Consider the following 26662-nt stretch of genomic DNA (forward strand, 5'->3'; position numbering starts at 1 on the left):
AATAAAATCTTTTGGCTTATCCCAAAAACAATTACATAAAATGAAGTTGCTTTAATAATAAATGTGGTTTTGACATAAGCAATTTTGGTCAATAATCCAAAAGTCTTAATGGGGGCAACTTGTCATGGATCAAAAATTTGTGAGCTAATTAGAAGCCATGTGGTTCAGAACTCTTTGGACACCAACTTTAGAAGATTATTCTGAGTTGCCATATCCACATGGGGAAAGTGAAAGTAAGAAGACAAATAAATGTATCACATTTCAAATGAATGATATATTTTATTGGACCGATAAGGTGTGATTCCAAACATGGGAGATGACATGCTCTATTAAAGAAAATAGTATGGCTGCCTTTTTAAATCTAACCAACTTATTTACCACGAATTATTCTTATAATTCTTTTATTGGTAGAAGAATACTTCAATTCTATTACAAAACACGTATTATTATTTATTATGTATGTGCATATAAAATCGGCTTATAAAAAGCTAGCAAATCAGGGATATGGGGTATCTGCGGTGTTTGCTTATCTTTGTAATCTAAAGGTTATGTCTTCGGTTCAGTCTTATGTGTGGAGGACCTTAACGGATAGGATAATAACTAAGCAAAACCTACATAAAAGGGGTGTGATGGTGGGTGACACATTATGTGTATTTTGTGGGAAGGAGGAGGAATCCACTTCACACAATCTTGTTTCATGTAAGGTGTCAATTGAAGTTTGGAATATGTGTTTTAGCTGGCTTGGGATTAACTCGGTGAGTCACAATGAGTTGATTAATCATTTTGAATAGTTCTCTTGAATATGCTTTAATAAAGAAGGGAATAGATTGTGGAAAAGTCTATGGGTCTCAATGATATGGTGTATTTGGAAACGTAGAAACAAGGTTATTTTTAACCAAACAAAGATAGACGCCGAGGAAATTCTTACTATGGCACAAGTCCATTCATGGGCATGGGTGAAACATAAAGTAAGGAATGCAAAATTCTCTTTTTTTGATTGGATTTTATCCCCCCTTAACTTTTATTAACATGGCAACAAAATATAGCATAAAAGTCCAACTTGTTTCATATTTCATTACTCTTTGCTTAGTGTTGTTGGCATTGAAATATTAATTTGTTGCTTGTGTTCTTACTGTCAAATGTTATGGGTTGGTTTCATATTTTTGAGCTAGCTGAGAGGTGTGGAAGGTTGAGTTTTTTTGGTGCATGTTTTTTACTATAGTGGTGCAATGCATAAGCTATGGGAAAGGAAGCAGCAGAGACTAAGTCTTAGGAATGTTTGTTGGTTACGTGGGAATTAGAGGCTTATTTGGGAAAGGATGGAGGAAATTATGGAGAAAGGAAGAGAGAATTTTATGAGGAGTGTTACTCTGCAGTGTTAGTTGCTATTAGCAATAAGGTTTCACCTCATGCCCCTTAGGGGAGAAGGCTTGGACAACATCATTTTTTCTCTCTAGGTGGTGCTTTATGCTATGTTTGGATGAGGGAGTGGAAAGGAAGGAGTAAAGGAGATGATTTGAAGAGAAAGTGTAAAGAAAGTTAGGGTGTTTGGATTAAGGTAAATAGAGTGGAAAGTGTAGGAAAAATTTATAAAAGTTTGTGAATGATGAGATAGATGTGATTGAAATGGTATTTTTTTTAATTGATAAAAATGTAACTTTACACATTTGCCCTTGTATTTAAAAATTTATAAAAAAATTAATTTGATTGATTATTTGTGAATTATATTTTTTTTAATTAAAATATTTTTTTCTGCAATTGAAACATTATTTCCAAACCGTGTTCGAGCCAATTTCGAAAAAATATAAATTATATAAAATTTTGAACCAAATTTATGATTGTCATAAAATTTATTTAAAACAAAGTTATAATTGTGAATTATAATTGTACGCAATTAAAAGATTATTTTCGGTACTGGAACAAATTATTTATGATAATGTGTTGGAGTTTGTAAAAAAATTATGAAATAAATATTAATGCACTATTTTAGTCTATTAAAGCAAAATTCATTGATAAAGTTTGTGAATAATAATAATAATGTTTCGGAAAATCATATGAATGATACACTGAAATATGTATCATGCTAAAGATTTATGAAAGTCCTTAATTTGTTTAGGGATTCGTGTCATAAATAAGCTTACAGATCCGAAAAGAAAAACACATGCATAATAAAATACAACCAAACTCTTACGTAGTTTAGGGATTTATAGTCATTATCTTCACCAACTTTCTCATTCGTCGCTCGAGAGACAAACCAAAGAGTTGTTTTACCGCATTAGGATGACCACACAAGAAGTCGTAACAGTTATCCAACAAATCTTCATCCTGTATGTTCATCTCCACTAACATTTCCCAGATATCAGATTCAAAGTACTGGAATGTCGATGTACGACGGAGTGTGCGCGTGTGTTCACGAAATATAGAGTTTCGTTCTTCTTCTGCAACAACATGGCGTCTATTATATTGCAGATTTTCTTACGTAGCATTAGCCACTCGCTGTGATGACAAAGCTACAACCTCAGACGATATGGCTTGTCGCTCAGCAATATGACATAACCTATCTGACTAATCACTACCCCTCCCAAGGATATCAGTTAATCCTTCAAACCTTGTGTTAAGTCTTTCCAATTGTAGATCAATGACGTCCACCATGGGGGCTTTTCTTTTTGAGCCCCTAGAAGAAGAAGTACCACCTAATGGCTGGGATGACTGAGGTGGCACTGATGGGGGTGTCAGATTAGGGCCAGGGCTGTATGAATCGACATTAGGGTCAACTGAGCGAGGAGTTTCACATTGGGTCGCATCCAATTCCGGATCCTCTGGGATGTCCTCCATATTTTGATCATTAAGATCTACATTAAAATGATGAGACTAAATTCGAATTGACGACTGCAGTGCTGTTCTCCCACTGTGGCCGGTAACACGATCAAGCCCCCATAAGTCTTCCATCAACTTGTAGTGTCTGATGGGATTAACTCGCCACTTTGCAGCCGAGGGCTTTGCCTGTTCATCAATGAAAAGAAATACACTTATATTCATAATTATTGGTTAAAGTATGTGATAAGTGATCATCAAGTTGAATACGTTACCTTTATCAACATATCCCACACTTCATCTTCGGCCTCAAAATTTTTTGAAGTTGGATTCCAAGCAAAACCACTCAGTCCACTAAATAGATCATGGATCTCACGCCATCTGTCCTTAAGGCTTTTCTGCCTGTTTTTCACATTATTTTTTGTAATCCCTACCAATCCACTCTGATGTAGGGATTTAACGATGTTTGTGTAACCCTGCGTCGTCCAACTACCATCAATGCGGTTACCCATAGATGCCTCATCGATCATGGCATTCAGCAGTTGAAAATCCATGTCGGTAGTCCATTTTTTGTGTTCACGAACACCTGCAGATGACTCTGAAGCAATACCCTTCCCGCGATCCATGATAAAACCTAATAAAAAAGGTTAAACTTTTGCAATAATATAAATAGTTTCATACATCAAGATTAAAAAAGGTCGAATGTCAACATTAAACGAACAATTTGTTCTTACAATAATATAAATATAAGTTTAAGAATATTACATAAAATTAATTATTACAATAACTTGTCCACATTTCATTTACTATAGTATCCCTAATTTGTGACCTGAGCCTGTAGTCATCCTCAAGAGTTTGCGAATGTGACACGTCTATATTTCCTTGCATCAACTCACGGTAAACTTCTTCCAACAAAGAGTTATCATTATCCACCCCGCGAAGAAAGTTATGAAGAATACAACATGCTAAAACAATATCAGTCATAGTGTCCATAGAGTAATGAGGCTATGTTCCGCTACCTATAATTGGAAATCGCTTTTTGAGGACACCGAATGTTCTTTCGATAACATTTCTTAGTGAGGAATGACGATGATTAAACAACTCACGGGCATTTTGTGGACCTCTTCTGGAATACTCTTTTAGATGGTATCGAACTCCGCGATATGGAGTTATAACTTGGGCTTTGAGCATAAAACCCGTGTCTCCAAGGTAGTATTTGCCTACAACCATCCAATAACACTTATTACTTATAAGTCATGTGACCAAATGAATATTTATTGCACTTGAAAACACACTCAACTAACCTTCCAGAATGACCAATGGATCCTCTCGTACAAATGCATCCTTCAATATCCTGGAATCAGAGGTTGTTCCTTCTCACCCAGCAAGAACATATGTGAATTTCATGTCAAAATCACAAGTAACAAATACGTTTTGCGTTGGCCAGTCTTTTCTTCCACGAAAACGAGGAGCATCAGCTCGGGGGACTTTAACACGAACGTGAGTGTCATCTATGGCACCTAAACAATCCTAATAAACAACAAATTCACAATTATAAATATCTTGCATTGCATATAACATGAATTAAATATTTAGTTATTGTTTCTCATACTCATACCTTAAAGTATGGAAAAAATTGATTGTTGTTTAAGATATGAGGTTCAACCTCGGTCCCAACTGGTTGAATTAAGAACTCTCCATGCAACATCAATATTGCCTTCAAAACATTATGAAAGTGACGAGACACTGTTTCCTCGGACCGATGAAAGAAGAATGAAACACTTCGATTCTTGACGTTATGACCAATGATGTGTAAAAATTTAGCCACTTGTTCTTCAACTGTAGATCGGAATGCATCTTTAACCATCCCCGTTCCTCTTATTCATTGACATAAATTAATAAATGCTTCTAGACCCATGCGAATAATGTCACGACATCTTTCAGTATGGACCAAGTACGACATCAATTCTTGTCGACGACGCTCTTTTTGTGGAATGAACTTCGGTATCGCATTATTTGTCTCGGACACACGCAACACATTCAATCCATATCCAACCATGCAAAGGATTGTCATTGCTGCTACTTGTGTCCGCAAATTGATTTGCTCTTGTATTTGTGAAATTAGTGTGAAATCAACACCAACTACATCGGGATTCATTTCATTCGTGCTAGACATCTCAACATTGTCGAAATACTTAGACCAATGGTTATCGCATGGTCACAAATCCTTAACATTCATATAAGTTTAACTATTAGCTTTAAACAATCACATCTTAAACAAATAATAGTACGTAAAATTAAAATAAATATATATAATTCATAAAAAAATATTCTTTATACTCAATTTTTTTACTTTCTTTATTTTAAAAAAATATATTAAAAGCGGTATACTTATAATTATTTTACAAATTCAAAATAATTTTTATAAAGTTCTTTTACTTCATTTTAGAAAAAAATAAATATTATAAGTAACTATCTATGAAGTAGTGTATTAAAATATTTAAATATTCTGAATACGTATAATTATTTTATAAATTCAGAATAATATTTATAAAGTTTTTTAATTGATTTTAGAAAATATTAAATATTATAAGTAGACTATATAAAGTAGTATTTTAAAATATTTAAATATTATGTATACTTATAATTATTTTATAAATTAAAAATAATATTTATAAAGTTCTTTTACTTTGATTTTAGAAAAAATAAATATTACATGTATATGTTTATAAAGTATTATTTTAAAATATTTAAATATTTTGTATACTTATAATTATTTTATAAATTTAAAATAATATTTACAAATTTGTTTTACTTGATTTTAAAAAAATATTATATATACACTATCTATAAATTAGTATTTTAAAATATTTAAATATATTGTATAATTATAATTATTTTACAAATTTAAAATAATATTTATAAAATTCTTTTACTTTATTTTTTTAAAATAATTAAATATTATAAATAAACTTTACATATTTTCAAATACCTAAAAAATAAATTACATATTAATAATTTTTTTTTTTAATTAACAGATGATAGTAGAACTCATTCAAAATTTCACATTAATGCTCATTAATGCATTTTGAACAAACAACTTAAGAAATCGAAAGGTTACCAGTATACATCTATTAAAATCAATAAACAAATAAAATAAATAAATAAATAAAAAATACAAATTTATTTCATTCTCCACATTCCAAATCCTAATCTACGAAATTGATACCTGCACAAAAGGTAGAGAACTAGAGTGTCGACGACCACCACGAATCCTCCACTGACCAAACCACGAACCGTCCACCCATCACCACCACGAACCGTTCACCCGCCCCACTAGCTGAACCACCACCGACTACCACCAACGGAACCGTCAACCGATCACCACCAAGAGAACACCACCACGAACGCAACCCCACCCACACCTTTAACCTTCCACAACCGCGCACCTCCAACACTTTCGAACTTTCGTCGACCGCACACCTCCTACCACCGCGCACCTCCGACCACCTCTAAGATACTTCCTCAACTCAAAACACATAACTCACCTCCCTCTCCCCTTCCATATTTATCATCCTCTCATATTTATTACTCTTTAACTCATCACCCACCACTCTTGAAGAACTTTGTACGAAACTGAATTTTTCAGAGGAATCTCATGCGTGAGTGCAGAACGAATATTTGCATAGCTACATGCAGCAACTGTTATGGCACATAGGTGAAGGATAATAAGGTCAAATATAAAACTTTCTCTCCAAATCTTCACTACTCAGCCAAGATTCTTTTTTCACTTTCTCTGCCTTTCTCCTCCCTTTATTCCCCGCAAATCACTAGATACAAACACAAGATTTGCTCGCTTATCAATCCGGGTGAACAGTGTTCACCCGGATCCAAACAATACCTTAGTGTTGTCAAGGGGTGTTTATTGCACAGAGGCTCTGCTTTTTGGCAATATGGTGTAGATTTTGAGTATTACGATTGGTGGAGGAAAGGTTGATCAAGGTAGCAATCAAATGTGCTTTGCCGGATAATTCTTACTGTGCACATTTAGTGTTGTTTGTTTTGCTGTAGGAATCCAAAAGTTGTGATGTTTAGTGCTAATGGTTTAGCTAGATGGAGGCATTTAGTGTTGGTTGGTGGTCTAGCGTTGATCAAGCTTTGTTGTAATTGTTATGCTATTGTTTTGAGTTGGGTAAACCTTGTTAGGTGCCTAAGTAGGGAGTTATTTGTTTACTCTCTGTGGTGGTTAGCAACAGGATATTTATATTAGGGTTGAGACACCCCTGAAGTGTTTCAGTTTAATTCATTTATTTTTTGCCGAAAAAAAAAAATTATATATGTGCATAACTCTAGAAAACAATAAGATCACATATTGATATTTATCAAAAGAATCGATCCTTACCAAACAAAATAAAAATATATAATTAGTTTACAGATTCTAAACACACAACAAGGATCAAGTCAAACCACTTAATTTTCCTACAATAATCACCTTTTATTTTTTTTTAATTACCGATAATAGTCACTCTTAAAGAGGTATATTGTTGTAAATCTAAAAGAAAATGAGATTAAGTGTTGAAAATGCAAAGCATAAAACATGAATCATACATTATGTATAAGACGAATGGTTTCAACAGTAGATCATATAAGATACAATTGCTCTGCCCAAAAGAGGATACAACATTGTGCAATCTTTTCTTAGGTTTGATAAAAACACTCTTATAAATCACATCATATGCTTATAAAAATCACATGATACACGTAAATAATATTGTACCATTTGAACATATGTGTTTGTGTCTGCTTATTATTTAAATAAAGAAATATCCACTATCTTCATCTACCAAAGAGATCCATTAAAGATGCAAGCAAAAGTCGACATCAAATGATCTCTTAAAAAAAAGAGCTAAAGTTGCTTTCTTTACCAAGGATGTTGCATAGAGAAGGAACATAAATCAAAGTTGCATGAAATGCAATCAAGGTCAGAAAAAAATGACACGCATAGAAGCTACAACTGCTCAACGAATGGCCTCTCAACGAATATCTCTTCCATTGCTCTATATAAAACCCTTCATCAAGAAGATGAACAACACAACAAAGGAGATACTATGCCAAATTGTTGTTTAGATAAAAAAACACTTCTTAAAGTTGTCAATAGAGTAAAGGTTCCATTATGTCAAAATGTTGCTTAGATTTGAGCTATCCTTAAAACTTTTGAAAGAGATCCAGAGCTGAGAGTAGGGAATCTACCATATCCTTGGATTTGAAGAAGTCACCATATGAACACTAAGAGTATTCACCCAGATGCCTAGAAGATAATGTCTAAAACTTGCATCTGTCGAAAGATGTAACTCCTCCCTAGAGTGCAAAATTATACGAACTAGGACAGAGATCCTAAATCTTGCATTTGTCAAAAGACACAAACACTCCATAGTAGTTAAACTAAATGATTATATGATCATTCAAACCATCAACCTCATTTTGTTAGCCAGAAGTAGCTAAAGGACAATGAATACTCATTAAGTTAGAAGTGGCTAGTGAAAAGTGTTGAGACGTAGACGATCTCATGATATTATAGATGATTGACACCCCTCTAAATGATTGCATGACCTGAAACACCTTGTGAAAATGTTTTGATGGTAACAAAAACACTCTAACTGTTCTACATCTTTTGTATTTGTGGTTAATAAACATTTGAAGATTCTAACAAGTGTTTGGTACAAATGTAACATATAATAGATCATTAAAGAATCTACACCTTTTAGGTACCAAAATTTCTAATAGAAAAATTGTTCCTTTATCGAGATTTAGTTTAAATAAGTTGAAAGCATGATCTTTAAACATTTTTAAGTAAATACATATGCTAAAAGTGTTTTAGTCCAAAGGCTATGCTATCTAAAAATAAAATATGTATTAATGACTAATGGTCAAATGATTATCTTTATATGGAAACAAAATAGTTTTTTTATTTTGTTATAAACTGAAATTAACTGCAATATATTACAAGTATGTTTAAATTCTTTCCTTAAAAAAATTCCAAACAAAATATAGTTTCAAGATCATATCAATAATTTCGTTTTAAAAGGCATCTATAATAATTAAAGGCGAAGATATGCAAAGATGATTTTGTGCATAATCGTGACTTGTTGTTTAGAGACTGAACGGTCTAATCCTAGAAGTTATATAAAGTGATAAAGGACGAAGATGAAGATACATCTTACAACAAACTTTACATTACTATCAGAAAGATGCCAAGATTTATGAGACCTAAAGTTCTATCAACTTTTAAACATTTATCCTTTGTGTTGTGTGATAAACCATTGCAAGCTTAAATTGTGCTATCTTTGAGAGTGTTGTCCTTAGTGTTCTCAATCTTAGGGAGAGATTGAGAAGGATAACATGGAAAGGTTTTTGTTCGATGTAACTTGAAGAGGTTTGTATACTCAAGATAACTTGGAGAGATTTGTGTACATTATATAATAAAGCTTCTTAATTAGTGGAATCTGTTAAGAATCTGCTTAAGATGCTTAAAGGATACTGGACGCAGCTTAATTAGTGGAATCTGTTAAGAATCTGCTTAAGATGCTTAAAGGATACTGGACGCAACCTGATTTTGGGTGAACCAGTATAAATTTTATAGGCTTTTTTTTCTATTGTTATTAGACAGTCTTGCTTGTTTGACTAGACGATCTATCAGAAGGTCAATTGTTTATCCACTGAAAATATAGTCTTAAGACTTCATTCAGCCCCCTATTAGAATCAGTTATCCCTACATCAGAGCTTGCCCCAAAGTTAAATTCTTCATAGTACTTGCGAAAGATCCTAATAGACTTTATGGACTCAAAAGGTTAAGTAGTCAATTGTCCATCCATGTTCAAGGGTGAGAAGTTTGAGTTGTGGAAACTTAAGATGGTTTCCTTTCTTTGTACAACAATATCAATTTGCTAGAGCTAATAGAGAGTGTTATTCCTTCTTTGCTTTATGCAATTGGAAAGTTGTTACCACATGATACTTGTTTTGAAGATCAAAGATATAGATATTAGTTAAATGCCAAAGTTAGGCATATAATAATATGAGCCTTGTCTAAAGAGAAGATTGATAAAGTCCATGTCATGCTTAGTGCATAGGAGATGTGGAATACTCTAGCACTTTTCCATGACTGTTCCAAGGAAAAGGAGTAAGAGAGAAAGAAAAAGAGAATGTTCCAAAAGAAGAAAAGTTTCCTGATAAACGATCACACAACCAACACATTTTTGGTTAAGAGGAAAGGGGGAGATAAATCCTCAAAAAGGAAGGCTATAAAAATGTATAAGAGTAGACTTGTATATAGAAATAAAGTACTCTATATATAGGCATAATTTTTTCTTATAATTTTTTAGGGGCATAAGTACATAAATTGGCTTCCAATTGGGCCTTGTGTGAGGGTCAACACACAACCATTCAAGGCTTGCACATATCCATGCTTTCCTATCTAAGGCTAGCACATATAAAGGCTTGAATTATTTTGCTTGATATGCAACTTGGAGTGTGCGTTAAAGTACATGGGGATGTGAAACTAGACTTTTTAATTATTATTCCACATTCTTTAGAACATTGAGTGCAAGAGGCTTATGCATATATAAATAAGACCTTTTGAACTTGAATTGATTTGCTATTATGCATTTGTCTTGTTCTTTTAAAGTCCTTAAAATGGGAGTATTCTCCTAGGATCTTCTCCAAGGAACCTTTATTGGATGAGGAACCTCTAGTTCTTAGTTTCTTTCATATAAATTTTATGGGAGTTTTTATAAATTTATTAATACAAATTTTACAAAAATATGATACACTAATGTCTTTAAAAAATCCAAATTAATGTTTCTGAAACTTATTTTAACTTTTTATAAATTTATTACATATAAATTTTATAAAAATATGATACCTTAATGTCTTTAAACAATCAAAATGAAGTAGGTGTAAACTCTTAGTAGTTGTCTTCTTAACCAAATATTACTAATCCTATATAGAAAATAACTATTATAATAAGCAGAAAATCATTCTACAACAATTTTATAAATTAAATCATACGACAAACACAATTTGTGGTTGATTGAAACTTACAGGATATACTATAGAGACTACAAATCAATGTGAGTTAGCGACACTTAGAAGTAGGTTGGAGGTGCAGTTGTAACAGGATTTCTCTTTTCCAGCATTTGGCAAAATTGGTCAACAAATGGACTATCTTGCAATATTTTCAAGCACGGTTGTAAATGAATATTCTCATACTTTAAAGTTGCCATGTGGTGCACTTTGAAAAATGAAGGTCTTCCCTTCACCGTACATGAATGAAGACCGAAGGAAGAACTTGCCAACCTGTGACCAATTTCAACAAAAGGTTTAAAAATGTTGAGATAAAGTGAAAACTAATCAACATGGGTAAACATGTCTTAACTTTAATCACACACTTCAAACAATTCACAACCTTTTCCATTAATACGTTTTTTGAAATTGTCACATATTATAAAATGAAGCAACCAACTCTACAAGCAAAGTTATCGACTATGCAAGCAGAATTTCCACAGATAGTCTCTTGGATTGATCAAATACCATTGGAAAAATGGACACAAGCCTATGACCAGGCAAGAGGTACGAACACATGACAACAAATCTTGTTGAAAGCATCAACTCTGTTTTGAAAGGGGCTCGATCCTTACCGATTTGTGCTCTAGTCAAGACCATATTTGAAAGAACAAATGTTTGGTTTGTTGAACAAGCGACCAAAATACAATGCATGTTGCGTGCCGAACATCAATTCCCAGAAGATATAGTCACTCCACTATGAAAGAATGAAGCACAATCTGCTATGTATCATGAGTTAAGACATGACTGAGAAAATTCAGTCTTTGACGTGGAAGACATGCTGACTACTGAACTTCGACGCTACCCAACGACATACACAGTTAAATTAAATGAATGGTGGTGTGATTGTGGAGAGTTTCAAGCTATATGTCTGCCTTGTCCACATGTAGTTATTGTTTGTTCATTTTTTTCATTTAAAGTTAACGACATTTATGGCCCCAGTGTACCGTCTCCACAATATTTTCAAGGCTTATGAGGTCCAATTTAATGCAGTTCAAAATCAGGATTATTGGTCTACTTACACGGGACCGAATTTGTTACATGGCCCCATGATGCGTCGACATCAATTAGGAAGACCTAGCACTCAACATATCCGTAACAAAATGGATAATTCAATTATAAATAAGCCAAAAAAATGTTCTTATTGTAGAACCGAAGGTCACAATAGAAGCAATTATCCGCATAGACAAGCTTGATAATAAAATTCAATCTCAACTTGGATTATTAATTTCCTTATTTTCTTTACCTATGCATTTATGCCTTCATTTATTTTATTCAACTAACAACCTAAATTAACCAACAACAAATATTCCTCCATAAAAAAATATTTATCAAATTAATTTCAAATATTACATAACTTACTACTCATATTAAATTATAATTAAATAGTTAATAATATATATTTATTAAAAATAAGAAAATTTTAAGTAAGAAAAAAATTATGACGTGAACAAAGTTATGCCAAGTTGGCACGACTTCGGGTTGAGATGACAAAGTCGTGCCATGTTGACACAACTTCTTCATATTAAGTCATGCCAAATTAGTAATTTTTTTTAAAAGCAACCCCACTTTGATAAAAAAAACCCATAGTAACTAAATGTGAAAATACCTTTTTATCCTTTTTGTATTACCCACATACATAATCCAACTAAGATGTTTTTGGATCCAGAAGTGTTCTTTAGATTTATAAAACCTGAAAGTCTTTTTTGGATTTGAGATAAGCCTATGTTCCGGATTACAAAATCTGGAAGCTAATCTCATATCCAGAAAAGACTTTTGGATTATGTAATATGGAAACTAAACAAACATTTGAAAAAAGACTTCCACATTACATAATCCGGAAGTTAATCTCATATCCAGAAAAGACTTCCAGATTATGTAATCCAGAAGCTAATCATGCATATGAAAAAAAAAGCTTTCGATTTACATAATCTGAAAGTTAATCTCATGTATAGAAAAAACTTCTAGATTATGTAATCCAAAAGGTGATCACAAAATGCTTTCAGATTACATAATCTGAAAGCTAATTGCGAATGTAAAAAGAAACTTCTGGATTATGTAATCCAAAATATTAAAAAAGGATATTTTTTTGAATACAAAGTGGTGACCCTAGGAAGAAGCAGTCTTGTTTTTAATATGCATGGTGTTTGCCATTTTGCTTTATTTGTTACGGATATGTGAAAAAAAAAGGCATGCACACCGTTTTGTTTAATTGGGCAAATTGAAACAATTGAAAGCCAATTCGAAGAGGAGTGGCAGGGACATCACGTTGTCTCTTTTCTTTAGTGTGGATCCCTAATATTAGGCCTTGTCTCTAGGCCCTTTCCTTTTCACTATTTACACCTAGTATTTTTATATAAGCACTGCTTTTAAAGCCTGGATTATTCAGCTGGCCCAGCAGTTATTCTATTCACCACACCCTCCTTTTTAATTTTATACACCCACCAACTTTTTTATTTCTTTTCTTAAAAAAATAATTTTAAAACATAAACCAATCATTTGAGTAATTGTATAATGTACGCATCACCTTTTACTCAATTCTTTTTTTCATAATAAAAAAAATCCAAAAAATAAAAAAAAAAGTTAAAATTAAAATATCAACAAACAAATAAATATTTTTCAAAAAAATCCAAGTGCCTATTGGTAAAACACATAATCCTGAATTTTCTGTTCTTAACGGAAATAGTGAGGTCAATTCTGGTCAAAAGATCACTTTTCTCAAAAAATTTATTTCACTTTTATTCATCTTTTCAAAATTCAACTCGCATTGACACAAATTTTTTTTCAAATAGTTAAACCTTAAACTATGTAAACCTTAATTTTTTTTGTTATGTACGGAAATATGTAAGACCAACGTTTGTCTTTGTCAGTTTACAAATATAAAAAATTCAAAAAATATTTTCTTTATTTTTAAACATTTTTTCTATTTTTATTTTCGGAGAAAAACAAACATTCTTAAAAAAATCACGCTTGCTTTGCATATTTAATTAAGGGTTTTCGGACCGACGGTGTATGGGTGTTAATACCTCCGTGTAACTGATTCTCGAATCCCAAATCTGATTTGCAAATCATCTTCTATGATGGTGACTCCAAACACTCCTCTTGTCCAACAAATTTAACTTAGACATGAAGACTCTCTTATCTTATTTACATAGGCCCAATATATGAAATAAGAAAATTAACCAAAATAAACCTACACTACTCTATAAATTTACAATGCTAAACAAATTGAAAGAACATTACAAAATTAATTCTCCATGAAAGGATAGTTTTTTGAATTTTTTCTTCTTCCTCCAACCTTTTTATCTATGACTCTTGTTAAGAACTTAATATATATCCTTCAAATCATCCATCAATACTACTCAAAGTTTATGACATTTATGAAATCACATAACTTAGACAACATAAAACAAATTTTGAAAATTAAAATGACACAAAATTAAAATAAACTACGGAACAAAACGAAACAAGACTCAATTAAATATAAAAGCACACATTACTAACAAAAGCACCTAAGTAAAATATGGAGGATTCAAGTAAAATTAATGAATTTGTACGAAGCATTTAATGACTTAACGGTAGACCATCCACATGTATTTCACGTGTCTTTAGTTAAGAATGTCAACAAAATGTTTTGTATTATAATTTATACTACAATAATAGATATATAATTTTTTTATGTATTAAATATATTTTTGAAGAATTTAAATTTATAATTTAGTACATAATAAAAGAATTTTCAAGTACTGAATAGAAAAATAAATAAATAATAGTTTTTAAGATAAAATTACAATTTACTAAAAGTATATATTTCCTCATATTAATTTAATTTTATTCTTTGTTAATAATATATATATATATATATATATATTTCCTCATAAAATTAATCTTTTAAGTTTTTAATACAATATCCACATATAATAATTATTCACGAACTTCAAACATATAATGATTGAGGGTTAACTTCAAAAGTCAAATCTGAATATACTTTTTTATTATTATAAAACTAATGAAGTTGGATAAGAGATTAGATTTATTAGTAGAGCAATAAGAGACTCTGATTATATAATAGATTGTCTAATATTTTAAATTTAAATCCAGGTTGTTATGAACAACTTGTAACGTATGGTTGTCAATAAGTTATACATGCCAGATGCTTATAGTATAATGTAAATGTTGAGTTCTTGTGAAATTTATATTTTTAGTTTTTTTTTTCTAAAACGTCATCGTTTTTCGTATTACTACTGAAATATAAGCATGTTTTCAAAGTTATGCACAACTTTTCGTTATTTTAAAATACAATTTAGTTTTTTTTTTAATTTAATTTTAATAAATTATATTATATATGCAAATTTAATATTAGTGTTTTTTTCTACAGAATATTAGTTATTCATACTTTGTCGGAACTTAACTTCTAAAGTGAGAGTCCACAAAACATAACTATTAATTAAAAAAATTAATTGATGGAATTATATTAGCTTTAATTTGTTATGTAGTTATTTGATTTCACCACAACTATTAACATTCAACGTTTTATACTTTATTTCTGAAAAATACTTTTATATATATATATATATATATATATATATATATATGTGCGCGCGCGCGGGGGCTTATAATTGGGCTATTTAGAATTGATATTGGTTTTGAATTTAGAATTAAAATTGAAATTGGATTTGAATCTAGATTTAAAAGTCAAATTATCAATCAATTTGAATATTTACTTACAATTTGAACTGACTTTATCAGTATAATTTGATAAATCTCTTAAAATTATAATTACATTTTTAAGGTTTAGAATTGTAATTTTATTGGTATTAGTAGCCTATTTAATCAGATTGATTTATAATTTGTTGCATAATTATTTGATTTACAATTTAACATTTCAAATTCATATCAATATTTATATTTTTATTTATACTCATATTTCAAATTCACATTAGGTTATGATAGATCGATTTAAGATTATTTTCTCAACAAGTCAACTATCAATAATGAAGTTAAGTATTTGGCTTGAAGTGTTTCATCTTAATGTATGAATTGATTTAATGTCTTCTCTCTAAAGGCTATTCTTTAGTGTTATCAACTCGCATCAGGGTTGAAAATAAACTTCCACAAATCAAAACTAGTAGGTATTAATGTTACAAGGCAATCCCTTAAAGTTTATGCTAAATCATTACATTGTAATCTTACAAGGGTTCCCTTCAAATAACTTGGGTTAGAAGTAAGTGGTAACCCGAGGAAGAAACACTTTTGGGAGCCAATCATTAACAAAATTAGTGCTAAACTAAGTGCTTGGAAGGGCCATTTTTTTATCTCTTGCTGGAAGAGTCTGCCTTGTGAAATCGGTGTTTTCGTTTCTACCACTATTCTATTTGTCTTTCTTCAAAGCCTCAGAGGTGGTGCATAGAAGAATTGTTAGCATTCAAAGGCTGTTTCTTTGGGGTTGGGGGAGGGAGAAGAGCTATATATCGTGAGTGAGTTGGGAGAACCTGTGTAAACCTATGGAGGATGGAGGAGTGGGTATTAAAGATATTAGGATGTTCAATGCAACCCTCCTGACTAAGTGGAAGTGGAGACTTTTGAGTGAAAAAAAGGGGATGTGGAAATATATCCTCATATCTAAATATGGCACGAGCTTAGATGTCATCAGCTTCCTTCGAAGTATCAGTTGTGGTGGTGGAGAGATATATGCAAAAGTTGTGATGAGGGTGAAGATGAGGGTTGGTTTCGAAGTGCACTAGATTGGAAAGTGGGAGGTGGGGATAAGGTTAGATTTTTTGAGGATGTTTGTGTGGTGGTGTCACTCTCATATCTAAGTATCTTAGGTTGTACTCCCTTTCGTTGGATCAAAGGAAGAAGATGGCAGAGGTAGGAGGGTGGGAGGATTCTGTGTGAAGGTGGAGGCGTAGGTGGAGGAGGGCTAGGTTCCAAAGAGAAGTGTCATAAGAAGAGGAAATGTGCAAGTTTATCTCTAGAGTTCGATTGAATAAGGAGGTTAAGGATGTTCAGGCATGGGGAGGTGATGCATCAAGGGAGTTCTCTGTCAGATCCGCTTATGTTTGTTTGGCTAATCATGCCTGCAATCCTTATAATAGTATATTCAAGATTCTTTGACAGGCCAAAGCCTTTTGAAATGTTTTGACAACAGCGTGGAGGGTTCTCATGGATAGGATCCCTACAAGAAGTAGTTTATCTAGAAGAGGAGTGGGAATCCCCTTAAATTGTGTGATGTGCCAAGCTTCGAATGAATCTTCACAACATCTATTTGTTGGGTGTATCATTTCCCAATGAGGTTGGGATCAATATTTTAGATGGATTGGGATTATGTTCGTCCAACATAAAGATTTAAGGAGGCATTTTGAGAATTTCGTCTTGCCAAATGGTTCTTTAAAACAAAACTTGGTTTGGAAAGGCATGTGGGTGACAGTTGTGTGGTGCATTTGAGAGAGAGGAATCATATTATATTCAGGTAAGGGGTGGCGGACGTGGAGAAGATCTTCTAAATGGCACAACTAAAGTCTTGGTTCTTGATGAAACACAGGTTGGATGCTTTTAACTACTCTTTCTCCGACTGGCATATGAATCCAATTATTTGCATTGAGAGTGCCTTGTGATAGGAGGGGTGTGGTAGAGAGCTCTATGGCTTGTGTTGTGATCAATTTGTTTGGTTTCGAAGAGGAATAGTGTGGTAGGGGGTTATGGAAGCTGGTTTTTCTTTAGAACCTTTATCTGAAATATGTTTTTAGCTAATCATCTCCTTTGATGGTTGGTTAATGCCCTGCGTTTTGTGCTGCTATACATGGACTTTGTCTTGCAGCAAGGAGCCTTTAAGTTGTTGTTATTTTTCTGTTGTATCCATTCCTGCAACTAGTGCAACTTAATTTTGTAGTTATAGCTTACTGCAACAAGGAGCTTTTAAGCTGCTGTATTTTTTCTACAATATTTGTCTATGCAATTGACTACCACACTACTTTCATATCCATTTAGACAAGGTTAAGGTGAGTAGATGTACAAGGAAAATTCAAGAGTCTATGTGAGAAGCTTATCAGAGGGTGCAAAGGTGAGAGAGCATGTAAGAAGTTGTAAAGGGATGGTGATGCTAGAAACACTCAATCATCTTGTAGGAACTTTACGCATCTGGAACTAGAAGGATTGGAATATAAACGTTGTGCCAGCTCTAGAGAACATTTGAGGAGACTTAAGGAGAATTTGTTCTTTTTGTGAGATCCAAGTAGCAGTACTTTCCAATACACTCTTCTAGTCTCAATAGAAGCACTTAAGGAATACGAGATTCTGCTGCAACCATAATTCTAGCCTTTTACGCATAATGCTAGTGCATAATTGTAGCACAATTGATGCATAACTCTTGTTGTATTGAGGTACAAGGGGGGCATATAAAGGTTCGTAAAACTGAAGTCTATTGGTAAGGCTTAATGGAGAGGAAGTAGTGCAGGGTAGGGGTTCACAAGTTCTAGAAGATTTGGAGGTAGGGGATTGTGAGTGTCGAGTGTACTAGTTTGAGGCAGTGTTGGGGGCTCAAGAAATGTAATGAAGTGTCCTGCAAGGATATGGAGTCAAGTAGACTAATTAGTTTGAAAGGGGTTGCTGGGTGAGTCAATGCCATGAATGAAAGAAATTTGATCACCATACCAAATGGGGCAGCGATGGGTCTTCTCTTTCAACGTTGCACGATTCAGTCATACAAGTTCCCACAATCATAGGCTTTACTATAGATTATTTGCATGAAGCTTGCAGCCATGTGGTGTCAAGGGTTTATGCAATTTTCTGCCGCATAATTATGCAAAAATGTAGCAACCTAAACACTTGTTTTAATTTGTTTATAATTGTTGGTTTAGTTGCCTATGTTGCTCGTGTGAATGTTGTATAAGGGTTGGGATACCCCTTAAGTGTCCCTTTTAATTTAATTTTATTCATTGCTGATAAAAAAAAGGCATGAATGTTGAGCAAAAAAATGTATGAATTAATTATGATAGTTTGTGATTCTAGATAACCTCAATGTAAGGAATTGACTTGGTTTGGCCATAAGAAACATTAAACTTGAATAAGCATAAAATTTCTATGTAACAATAGCAAAAGAAATCGCAAATCTTACAATCCCAAGGACATGTGTTGTATATTGTTTATTTTGTACTTTATTATTTTGTCAAAGTTTCAACCTTACTAAATATTATATTAGGATTATTATAGTTATTTAAATATATATATATATATATGCAACCAAATTTTATCAATTTCTCACTTCACTTTGAAGGATATTGCTACTTTGTTAAATTTTAATTTCTTGTGAAAACTACAATCATCAATTGTACTGCATTTGATTATGTTAATATAGCTTATTTGATAGGGTTCAAATTCATGAAAGAACCTTCCAACCTCATTCACACTCTATATACTTCAATAATCGTTCTTCACCATTAAGCATTAAGTATACTATCAAATCAATAGAACTTGAATTTCAAAGAAAGCATGCATTCATAAATAATAATAACTCAAGAAATATAACATTACTTTCCAATCCCAATAGGATAAATTTAGCAACTTGTGATAAATCTTACAATGGAGCACAATGATGTTATCCGTCAGTAATTATTGACAGTCTTACTGAAGGATATATTCGTCAGTAATTACCGACACCACAAAAATTCAGTCAGTAATTATTACCGACAATGTTTTTACCTATGGATTTGTTGTCGTAGATTTTCCGTCAGACAAATTTTTGGTCTTACCTTCGGATTTTGATCATCGGTAATAAGCTCTTTTTCTTTGTAGTGACCTAAGAAAAGCAAACATGGATCCCTAAATGCTATGGGCTAGCTCCAACTCAGGATGTTTTACCTTAAGATTTGTCTCAGTTTCAGCCTCTAGGCTCTGGTTTTGTAACCTGATTTATCTATGTTTTTGCCATTGTTTGAGCTTCATTGCTCTTAGCCCATTAATGAGGTGTCAAGACCTCTCTATTTCTAGAGTTTATTGAGGAACTCAAGTAGATTCAACTTTCGCTCAACTCAGGGTTAATCTGCTCAGCGAATTTTCTTTCTTTATTCTGAAGAAACCTTTTGGCTTTAAGCTCTCTTTTGGGTTTCAACAGATTCAAAGGTTCTTGGTTTTGCAAGGATTCACTTCAAGCCAAGCCCAATGAAATCCTTTCTTAATTATGAAATCTTCTTAGGCTAAAGATTCATTTCAAGTCAAGCCTAAGCAAATCTAATGCCTTTATCTTTTGGTTCAGGTTAACTCCAATCCCTTTCTGATTGAATATGAACTTTCTTTATTGTGTAGGACTTTTTTCGCTCAACCCATTTGAATTCATTTAGCCTTCTAAACCCTGTAAATCTTTTATCCATCTGGCTTCAATTTGCACAGCGCATGCCTTCAATGCCTAATGCTTTGGAGACAATCTGCTTAGCCTATTTTTATGCGCTGGACTGATTAGTCATTTTTATGCTTCTATTTGTTTGCTATTTTTCCTCTTTTTCTACAAAAATCTTCAGATTCTTTTTCTTCTCTTCCTCTTTTGAGTTAAGCTTTGTTTTGTGGGGATTTACATGCTTTTCAGGTTGTTTTCCTATTTATTTTACTCATCATTCATGCCTAGTTTGCTATGATTTTTTACAATCATTTTACCTTTATCAAGATCCAAATTGTTTCTAAACAGAATAATAAATTTTTTATTCATCCTTTTTAGGGTTGACTTGAACGACGCTATAATTTCTTTTAATTACTTATAGCATTTACTAGACATATTACACTGGTTGACATATTACACCGATTGGAAGGAACAATTGGCGTAATATGTCATGCTCCCAACTATATTTTTTGTTAAACTTATTTTTTTTACTCTGAAAAGAACATATTAAACCAGTTGGTCCTTCTAAACAGTGTAACATGTGTCAAATATTTACGAAAATGTCGCTGCATTTTTGTTTACACCAATTCTTATTTTGTGTGTTTTTTTTTCAGGTGGATCCATAGCCTAGTAGATGCTAATCACAAGTTGTTGCAAATAAGGTGACACCCACAGTCGGATCTGGGGTCATATCCTTTTGAAGGGAGAAACCTGATGGATGACCATCCACAAGTTTCAAGTCACCACATACAAGGTTAAGAGCAAAACAATGAACAACATAAGTAAAATGTCTTAGTATGTATAAAATTGTAAAAAACAAGTAGAATAGCTATGGTACTTGTCTCACTTAGTGTTAATATAATTTAGAGTTTAGGATTTAAAATTTAGATAGAATAGTAATATAGTTTTGCACTTTTTAAAAGCACTATGTTAATGTAACTTTCAACAAGAAAATTATAGCAATTTTCACTTCTATTTATTTCTTAATAGAGTACTCTACTTAAAAGAGTTATACCCAGTATGTTTGAATACCGTTCTTTGAGGTACTAAAAAACTTAACACAATATTTTGTTTGTTTTTATATGAGTTAGATATTTGGATCAAAACCATGATTTAAAAAAAAGACTAAGACCATTAGAGAAATCCTTACCAACTTCATGCGTTGTGAATAAAACCAAGACCATCATTTGAAGACCCGACTAAGTCCATTAAGCTATGCTTATCAACAAAACAATCAAAGCATTTAAACATCTAGTGGAGAGAGGGGGAAAAGTCAAACACTGTATTGTTTTTTCATTTAATAAAATAGTTATGATATTTATTATTTAATTTTTTATTTTTACTTAATGAATACACAACACGCAAGTGTAAATTAATTAAAAATTAGATCAAAATAAAAATGTAAAACTAACAAAACAGTAATTAATATTGTCTTAAAATTTAAAAAATGAAGTACATGTGAATAAAACATTTCATAATTAAAAAAAAAATTACGAGTGAATTAAAATAGATGCTGATATATTAACACTGTAGACACTAAAAACAAACATTTAACATATTAATAAATTAATATTTTATTTTTTTATTTAAAATATTATTATATTATTATAAATAGTTGTTAAATGTACGTTTTTCACTGTTTATATTACAGTAAATAAAGATGATGAATATTCCTTGCCTGATGTGATGCTGTAGTGTACGTAATTGTACGTAATCGTAATGAAAAAAAAAGGTTTTGATAAACCCTACTTGTAGAGAAAACTAAATATAAAATAAACTTTTATTCACTTGTATATTAAAGAGTAAAATACATGTGTATATATAAGAGAAAGATTAAGACCTAACTAAAATAGAAAAGGAAAGTTGGGCTAAAGAAACAAAACCCAATAATTTACAATAGAAAATTAAATATGTTAACATTTTATAAAAAGTCAAAGAAACTTCTTCCAATTAAAATAAGACGAACAGAAGTAGGTCATTGTTTAAGAAGTAGCAAAATATGTAAGTTGATGAAGGCATGTACACATATTATATAGAGAGAGTATGCAATAGATATACAAAACAAACCTACCAACTTGATAGGTTTGAGTTGAAGAAGATCAATGGGTAGCATTGCAAGAAAATGGAGAGAACTTAGTGGGAGAAGCAATTGGAAAGGTCTGCTAGACCCTCTAGACATTGATCTTCGTCGTTACATAATACACTACGGACAACTTGCTCAAGCTACATACGATGGTTTCAACTCAGAAAAAGCATCAAATCTTGCTGGGAACAGTAGATATTCTAAGAGGGAGTTCTTCGGCAAAGTTGGCTTGGAAAATGGGAACCCTTTCAAGTATTTGGTGACCAAGTTTCTGTATGCAACTTCCAAAGCCAGTGACTCTGAGAAGTTTCTCTTGAGGTCGTTTTCGAAGGACGCTTGGAGCCTGCAATCGAATTGGATAGGGTATGTTGCTGTTGCCACTGATGAAGGGAAAGAAGCATTGGGGAGAAGGGACATAGTGGTTGCTTGGAGAGGAACCATTCAGGCTGCGGAATGGGTTAAGGATTTTCATTTCCATTTGGATCCTGCGCCGGAAATTTTTGGTGATGCTGCTTCTGCAGAACTGCACCATGGTTTTTACTCTCTTTACACCAGCAAAAACCCTGGTTCAAAATTCACTAATACCAGTGCTAGAAACCAGGTAACATTACTGATTCAAGGAGAATTCTACAAGTTGACGCTTTTTTTTTTCTATGCATATTTCAAACATGGTATTTTTAATACTTTCACCGTAAAATATTGGAAGTAGACTTAATTTTTTTAATGATTAGATACTTTATATTTGGGGAAATGATTATGTAATGAAAAATCCTTGTTTAGTAGCTGCATACAAGAACTTGTCAGATCAATGTTAATTATTATATCTTGAATGAGATTAATCTATAACATAAAAAATTCATAATAGGAGAAAAACAAATTCATTTTTCTTAAATACAGTTTCTACTTTAAGTATTGTTGATAACCTAATTAAAAATAACCTCATCGAAAATGATGAGTTAGGTTTTCAAAATTAGCTCATTTAAATTTGATTGAAAAGTAGTTTGTTAAAATAATTTTTAGAAGACATATAAGGGTATGGATTTAACACATAGTAAATAATAAATATGTTTTCTATCGTATTCTTACTCTGTTTCCTTTAAGTTGTAAATTCATTTTTCATATAAAAAAATTAAGGAATAGTCTAAAATATGTTCATAGAAGTTACTTTTATATAAGGTTATAATTTATCGATATAAATATTTATAACTTCTTATATTAAAAATCGTGTTCCTTAAATATTTCCTAAAAGGAAATGTTATTTCTTTTATAATTATAGTAAATAGAAAGAAAAGGAAAGAAACGATGGAAAAATTTAAAGAAAAATATTTTCATTTTATTCAGCAATAAATTTTACATATATGCATTACTTTCCAATCTAGATCTAACTATGGAGTGATGTATTTTTTTTAATTATAAATAATGTTAAATATATTTTCCGTGCATTTATTTTAACACGAAATTAATTTTTTTCTTAATCCAAATTTTAGTCCAAGTAATTGTAGTACGGAAATAATTTGTATAAGTCTTTTTATGTGCATGAAATTAGTTCAATTTTTTCCAATTCATTAACCCATTAAAAATAGTTAAGGTGTGCATTAGCCTACAATAAAAACAATAACAAATTTTAAAAAAATTAATAATTATTTCCGATGAAAAATAACCCAATACAATTATTTTTATACTACAAATAACTGGGATGATATATAAAGTTTAAACCAAGAATGAATATATTATAATACAAAGACAAAAACATACTTAAAATGTTAAAAAAATGTTTGAAAATTCTCTTTGAAGCATTGATAGTGGAGAGAGTTTCTGTAAATAATTTGTATAAGGAAAATTTTTCAGGTTCTAGAAGAGGTTGGAAGACTGGTGGAGGAATACAAGAATGAAGAAATTAGCATAAGTGTGACAGGGCACAGCTTGGGTGCTGCACTTGCAACTTTAAATGCAGTGGACATAGCTGCCCAAGGATTGAACAAACCAAAAGGCCAACCTCAGAAAGCGTGTCCCGTCACTGCATTTGCATACGCGTCTCCTCGTGTAGGAGACTCAAGCTTTGAGGACGCCTTCAATGGCTACAAAGATCTGCGAGCACTGCGTATTCGTAATGAAACGGATATTGTCCCGGTTAGTCTCCTTCTAGGCTTTTCCGATGTGGGGGAGGAACTACTGATCGACACTAGAAAATCCAAGTTCTTGAAGGAAGGGGTGAGTGCGCATAACTTGGAGGCTTACTTGCATGGAGTTGCGGGAACGCAAGGGAAAAAGGGAGGGTTCAATTTGGAGGTGAATCGTGACATTGCACTTCTGAACAAGGGCATGGATGCATTGAAAGATGAATATCTTGTTCCTGTGGAATGGAGGGTGCAGGAGAATAAGGGTATGGTTCAGCAATTAGATGGTACTTGGAAGCTTATCGAGAAAAATGAGGATGGTTTTCAATCCATACATTCCAGTTTATAAGTTTATTTTGTATCCAATTTCAGGTTTGGACTGGTTGTTCTTGTTGTGTTCGCAAATAGCGTGAATAATGCTTTTCAAAATGTATTGCTGGTATATTGTATTCCTCAAATTTGAATGTATTGAATTTGATTATATTTTAATATAAGATCTATTTGAACTTAAAATAGAGCATTTAAGTATGCTGAGGATTTGTTATTTTAATTTAAGTCTAGTGGAGGTTAATCAAATTGAAGCTAATATTTTAGAGTCATTTCTCAGAGGGGATGCAATTACCATTGACCTAAATGATATAAAGACTTTGTTACGTGAAAACTAACTTATGACCAAGTTGACATAAAAAAAAAAACTTTATTTATTGTTTTAAATAAAGTGTCATTTGAGTCAGACATTATATATATAATCAATATATTAAAAAAAATAGCATTCTTGATGAGGACCGGTGTTTCAAAGTCCATTATTCACCAGATGATCACAAGGAGTAGAGCTCAAGTCATGGGAGCTGAGTATCAACTAGTTTCCTTATTTTAATTCCAGTAGAGTATGGTCTATTTAGCATAATAGATAGGTGTAGTTATCATTTTAACTTGTGTTTAAGCCCTTTAGGAAGGAAGGTTACCCTACCTTCTAGAAAACCTAGCCAAAGGGGCAACATTGACCTTAGTCAACCCCATCACACACACTCCAAGTGGTGTGTTCATCCATTCCCATATCCATAAGCTTTCCTTTCCTTCATCTTTTCATTTCTTTTCCATTACGCCATCTATCTTCCTTTGTGTTCTTCTCTTTGTTTCATTTTCCATTAGGTCATTTTCATCTTAATTGCTTCCTTTAATGTATAATGTTTACAAGCAAACTGCTTCAGTTTAGTCAGGATTCGAACCCAAGTCTTTCCAGTGACCAGGGGAAGCATTAACCACTAGACCAGACAAGTTCTTTGGTCATATTATCATTTTTATTATACTTATACATATTAATATAATTTATATATATTAATATAATTAATAATAATAATAATAATAAAATAAATTATATTTATATTATTAATATTATTAATATTATATTCATATTATCAATATTATATTCATATTATTAATATTAATTTTGATATAAATATACATTTAGATATTTATTGTGTGTGTATAGTAGTTTTATTTGACTTGAGTAATATTACTTTTATCCGGATATAGATAGATAGAGAGAAAAAGGAAGAAATTATATAATATTAATATAACTTTAATACTATAAATACATATATATTGATTAATATATTTCTTTATTTAATCATTAATTTTTTAAAACTCATGGTTAAATTTAAATTTACTTTCATATTATATATATATATATATTAATATAAAATTATTTGATATCTTATTTTCAAATACAGGTTATTATAGGTAGTTGTGAAGTTTTTGTTAGATGGCTATATAGGTGCTTGTATCTTACACTTCTTTTCTGATTTGAGATTCTTGTATAAGGATTGAAATATCCTTAAAATGTTTTGTTTAATTTTTTTTATTCTTTGTCGATAAAAAAAATCTTATTTTCAAATATTTACTTACATAGATTAAAATTGATATAATGTATAATTTTTAAAATATTTTAAATTATAAATTATTTAATCACTTTGTCATTATGATTTATATATTAGTAGAAAGGGTTATTTAGTAACAACTTTTTACATAGATTTATGGAATAATTAATATAGTTTAAACTATAATGATATGCTAACTAGTAATCTGTATTAGAGATTTAATTAATAGTTAATGTAAAAGTCATCATTTTATGTTAAAAGATAATATTGTTTGTTGACA

The 26662-nt window shown here is 31.6% G+C and overlaps 2 protein-coding genes across 2 annotated transcripts; one reads left to right on the plus strand and one right to left on the minus strand.

The window, feature by feature from the left end:
* Nucleotides 1-2871: 2871 nt before the first annotated feature.
* LOC137839046 (uncharacterized) lies at nt 2872-4681 on the minus strand. The gene is made up of 7 exons (XM_068648174.1): nt 4433-4681; nt 4281-4344; nt 4119-4187; nt 3921-4034; nt 3597-3779; nt 3090-3448; nt 2872-3003 (listed from the first exon to the last, which is right to left on the minus strand). The coding sequence occupies exons 1-7, from the start codon at nt 4679-4681 to the stop codon at nt 2872-2874; spliced, it is 1170 nt and encodes a 389-aa protein (XP_068504275.1).
* A 17631-nt stretch (nt 4682-22312) lies between these two features.
* LOC137806523 (phospholipase A1-IIgamma-like) lies at nt 22313-25015 on the plus strand. The gene is made up of 2 exons (XM_068606709.1): nt 22313-22986; nt 24234-25015. Exons 1-2 carry the CDS (start codon nt 22405-22407, stop codon nt 24849-24851), a joined length of 1200 nt encoding a protein of 399 aa, XP_068462810.1. The 5' UTR covers nt 22313-22404; the 3' UTR covers nt 24852-25015.
* Nucleotides 25016-26662: the final 1647 nt, after the last annotated feature.

The sequence above is a fragment of the Phaseolus vulgaris genome, chromosome 3 (genome assembly GCF_000499845.2).
Source record: "Phaseolus vulgaris cultivar G19833 chromosome 3, P. vulgaris v2.0, whole genome shotgun sequence".
Classification (NCBI taxonomy): Eukaryota; Viridiplantae; Streptophyta; class Magnoliopsida; order Fabales; family Fabaceae; genus Phaseolus; species Phaseolus vulgaris.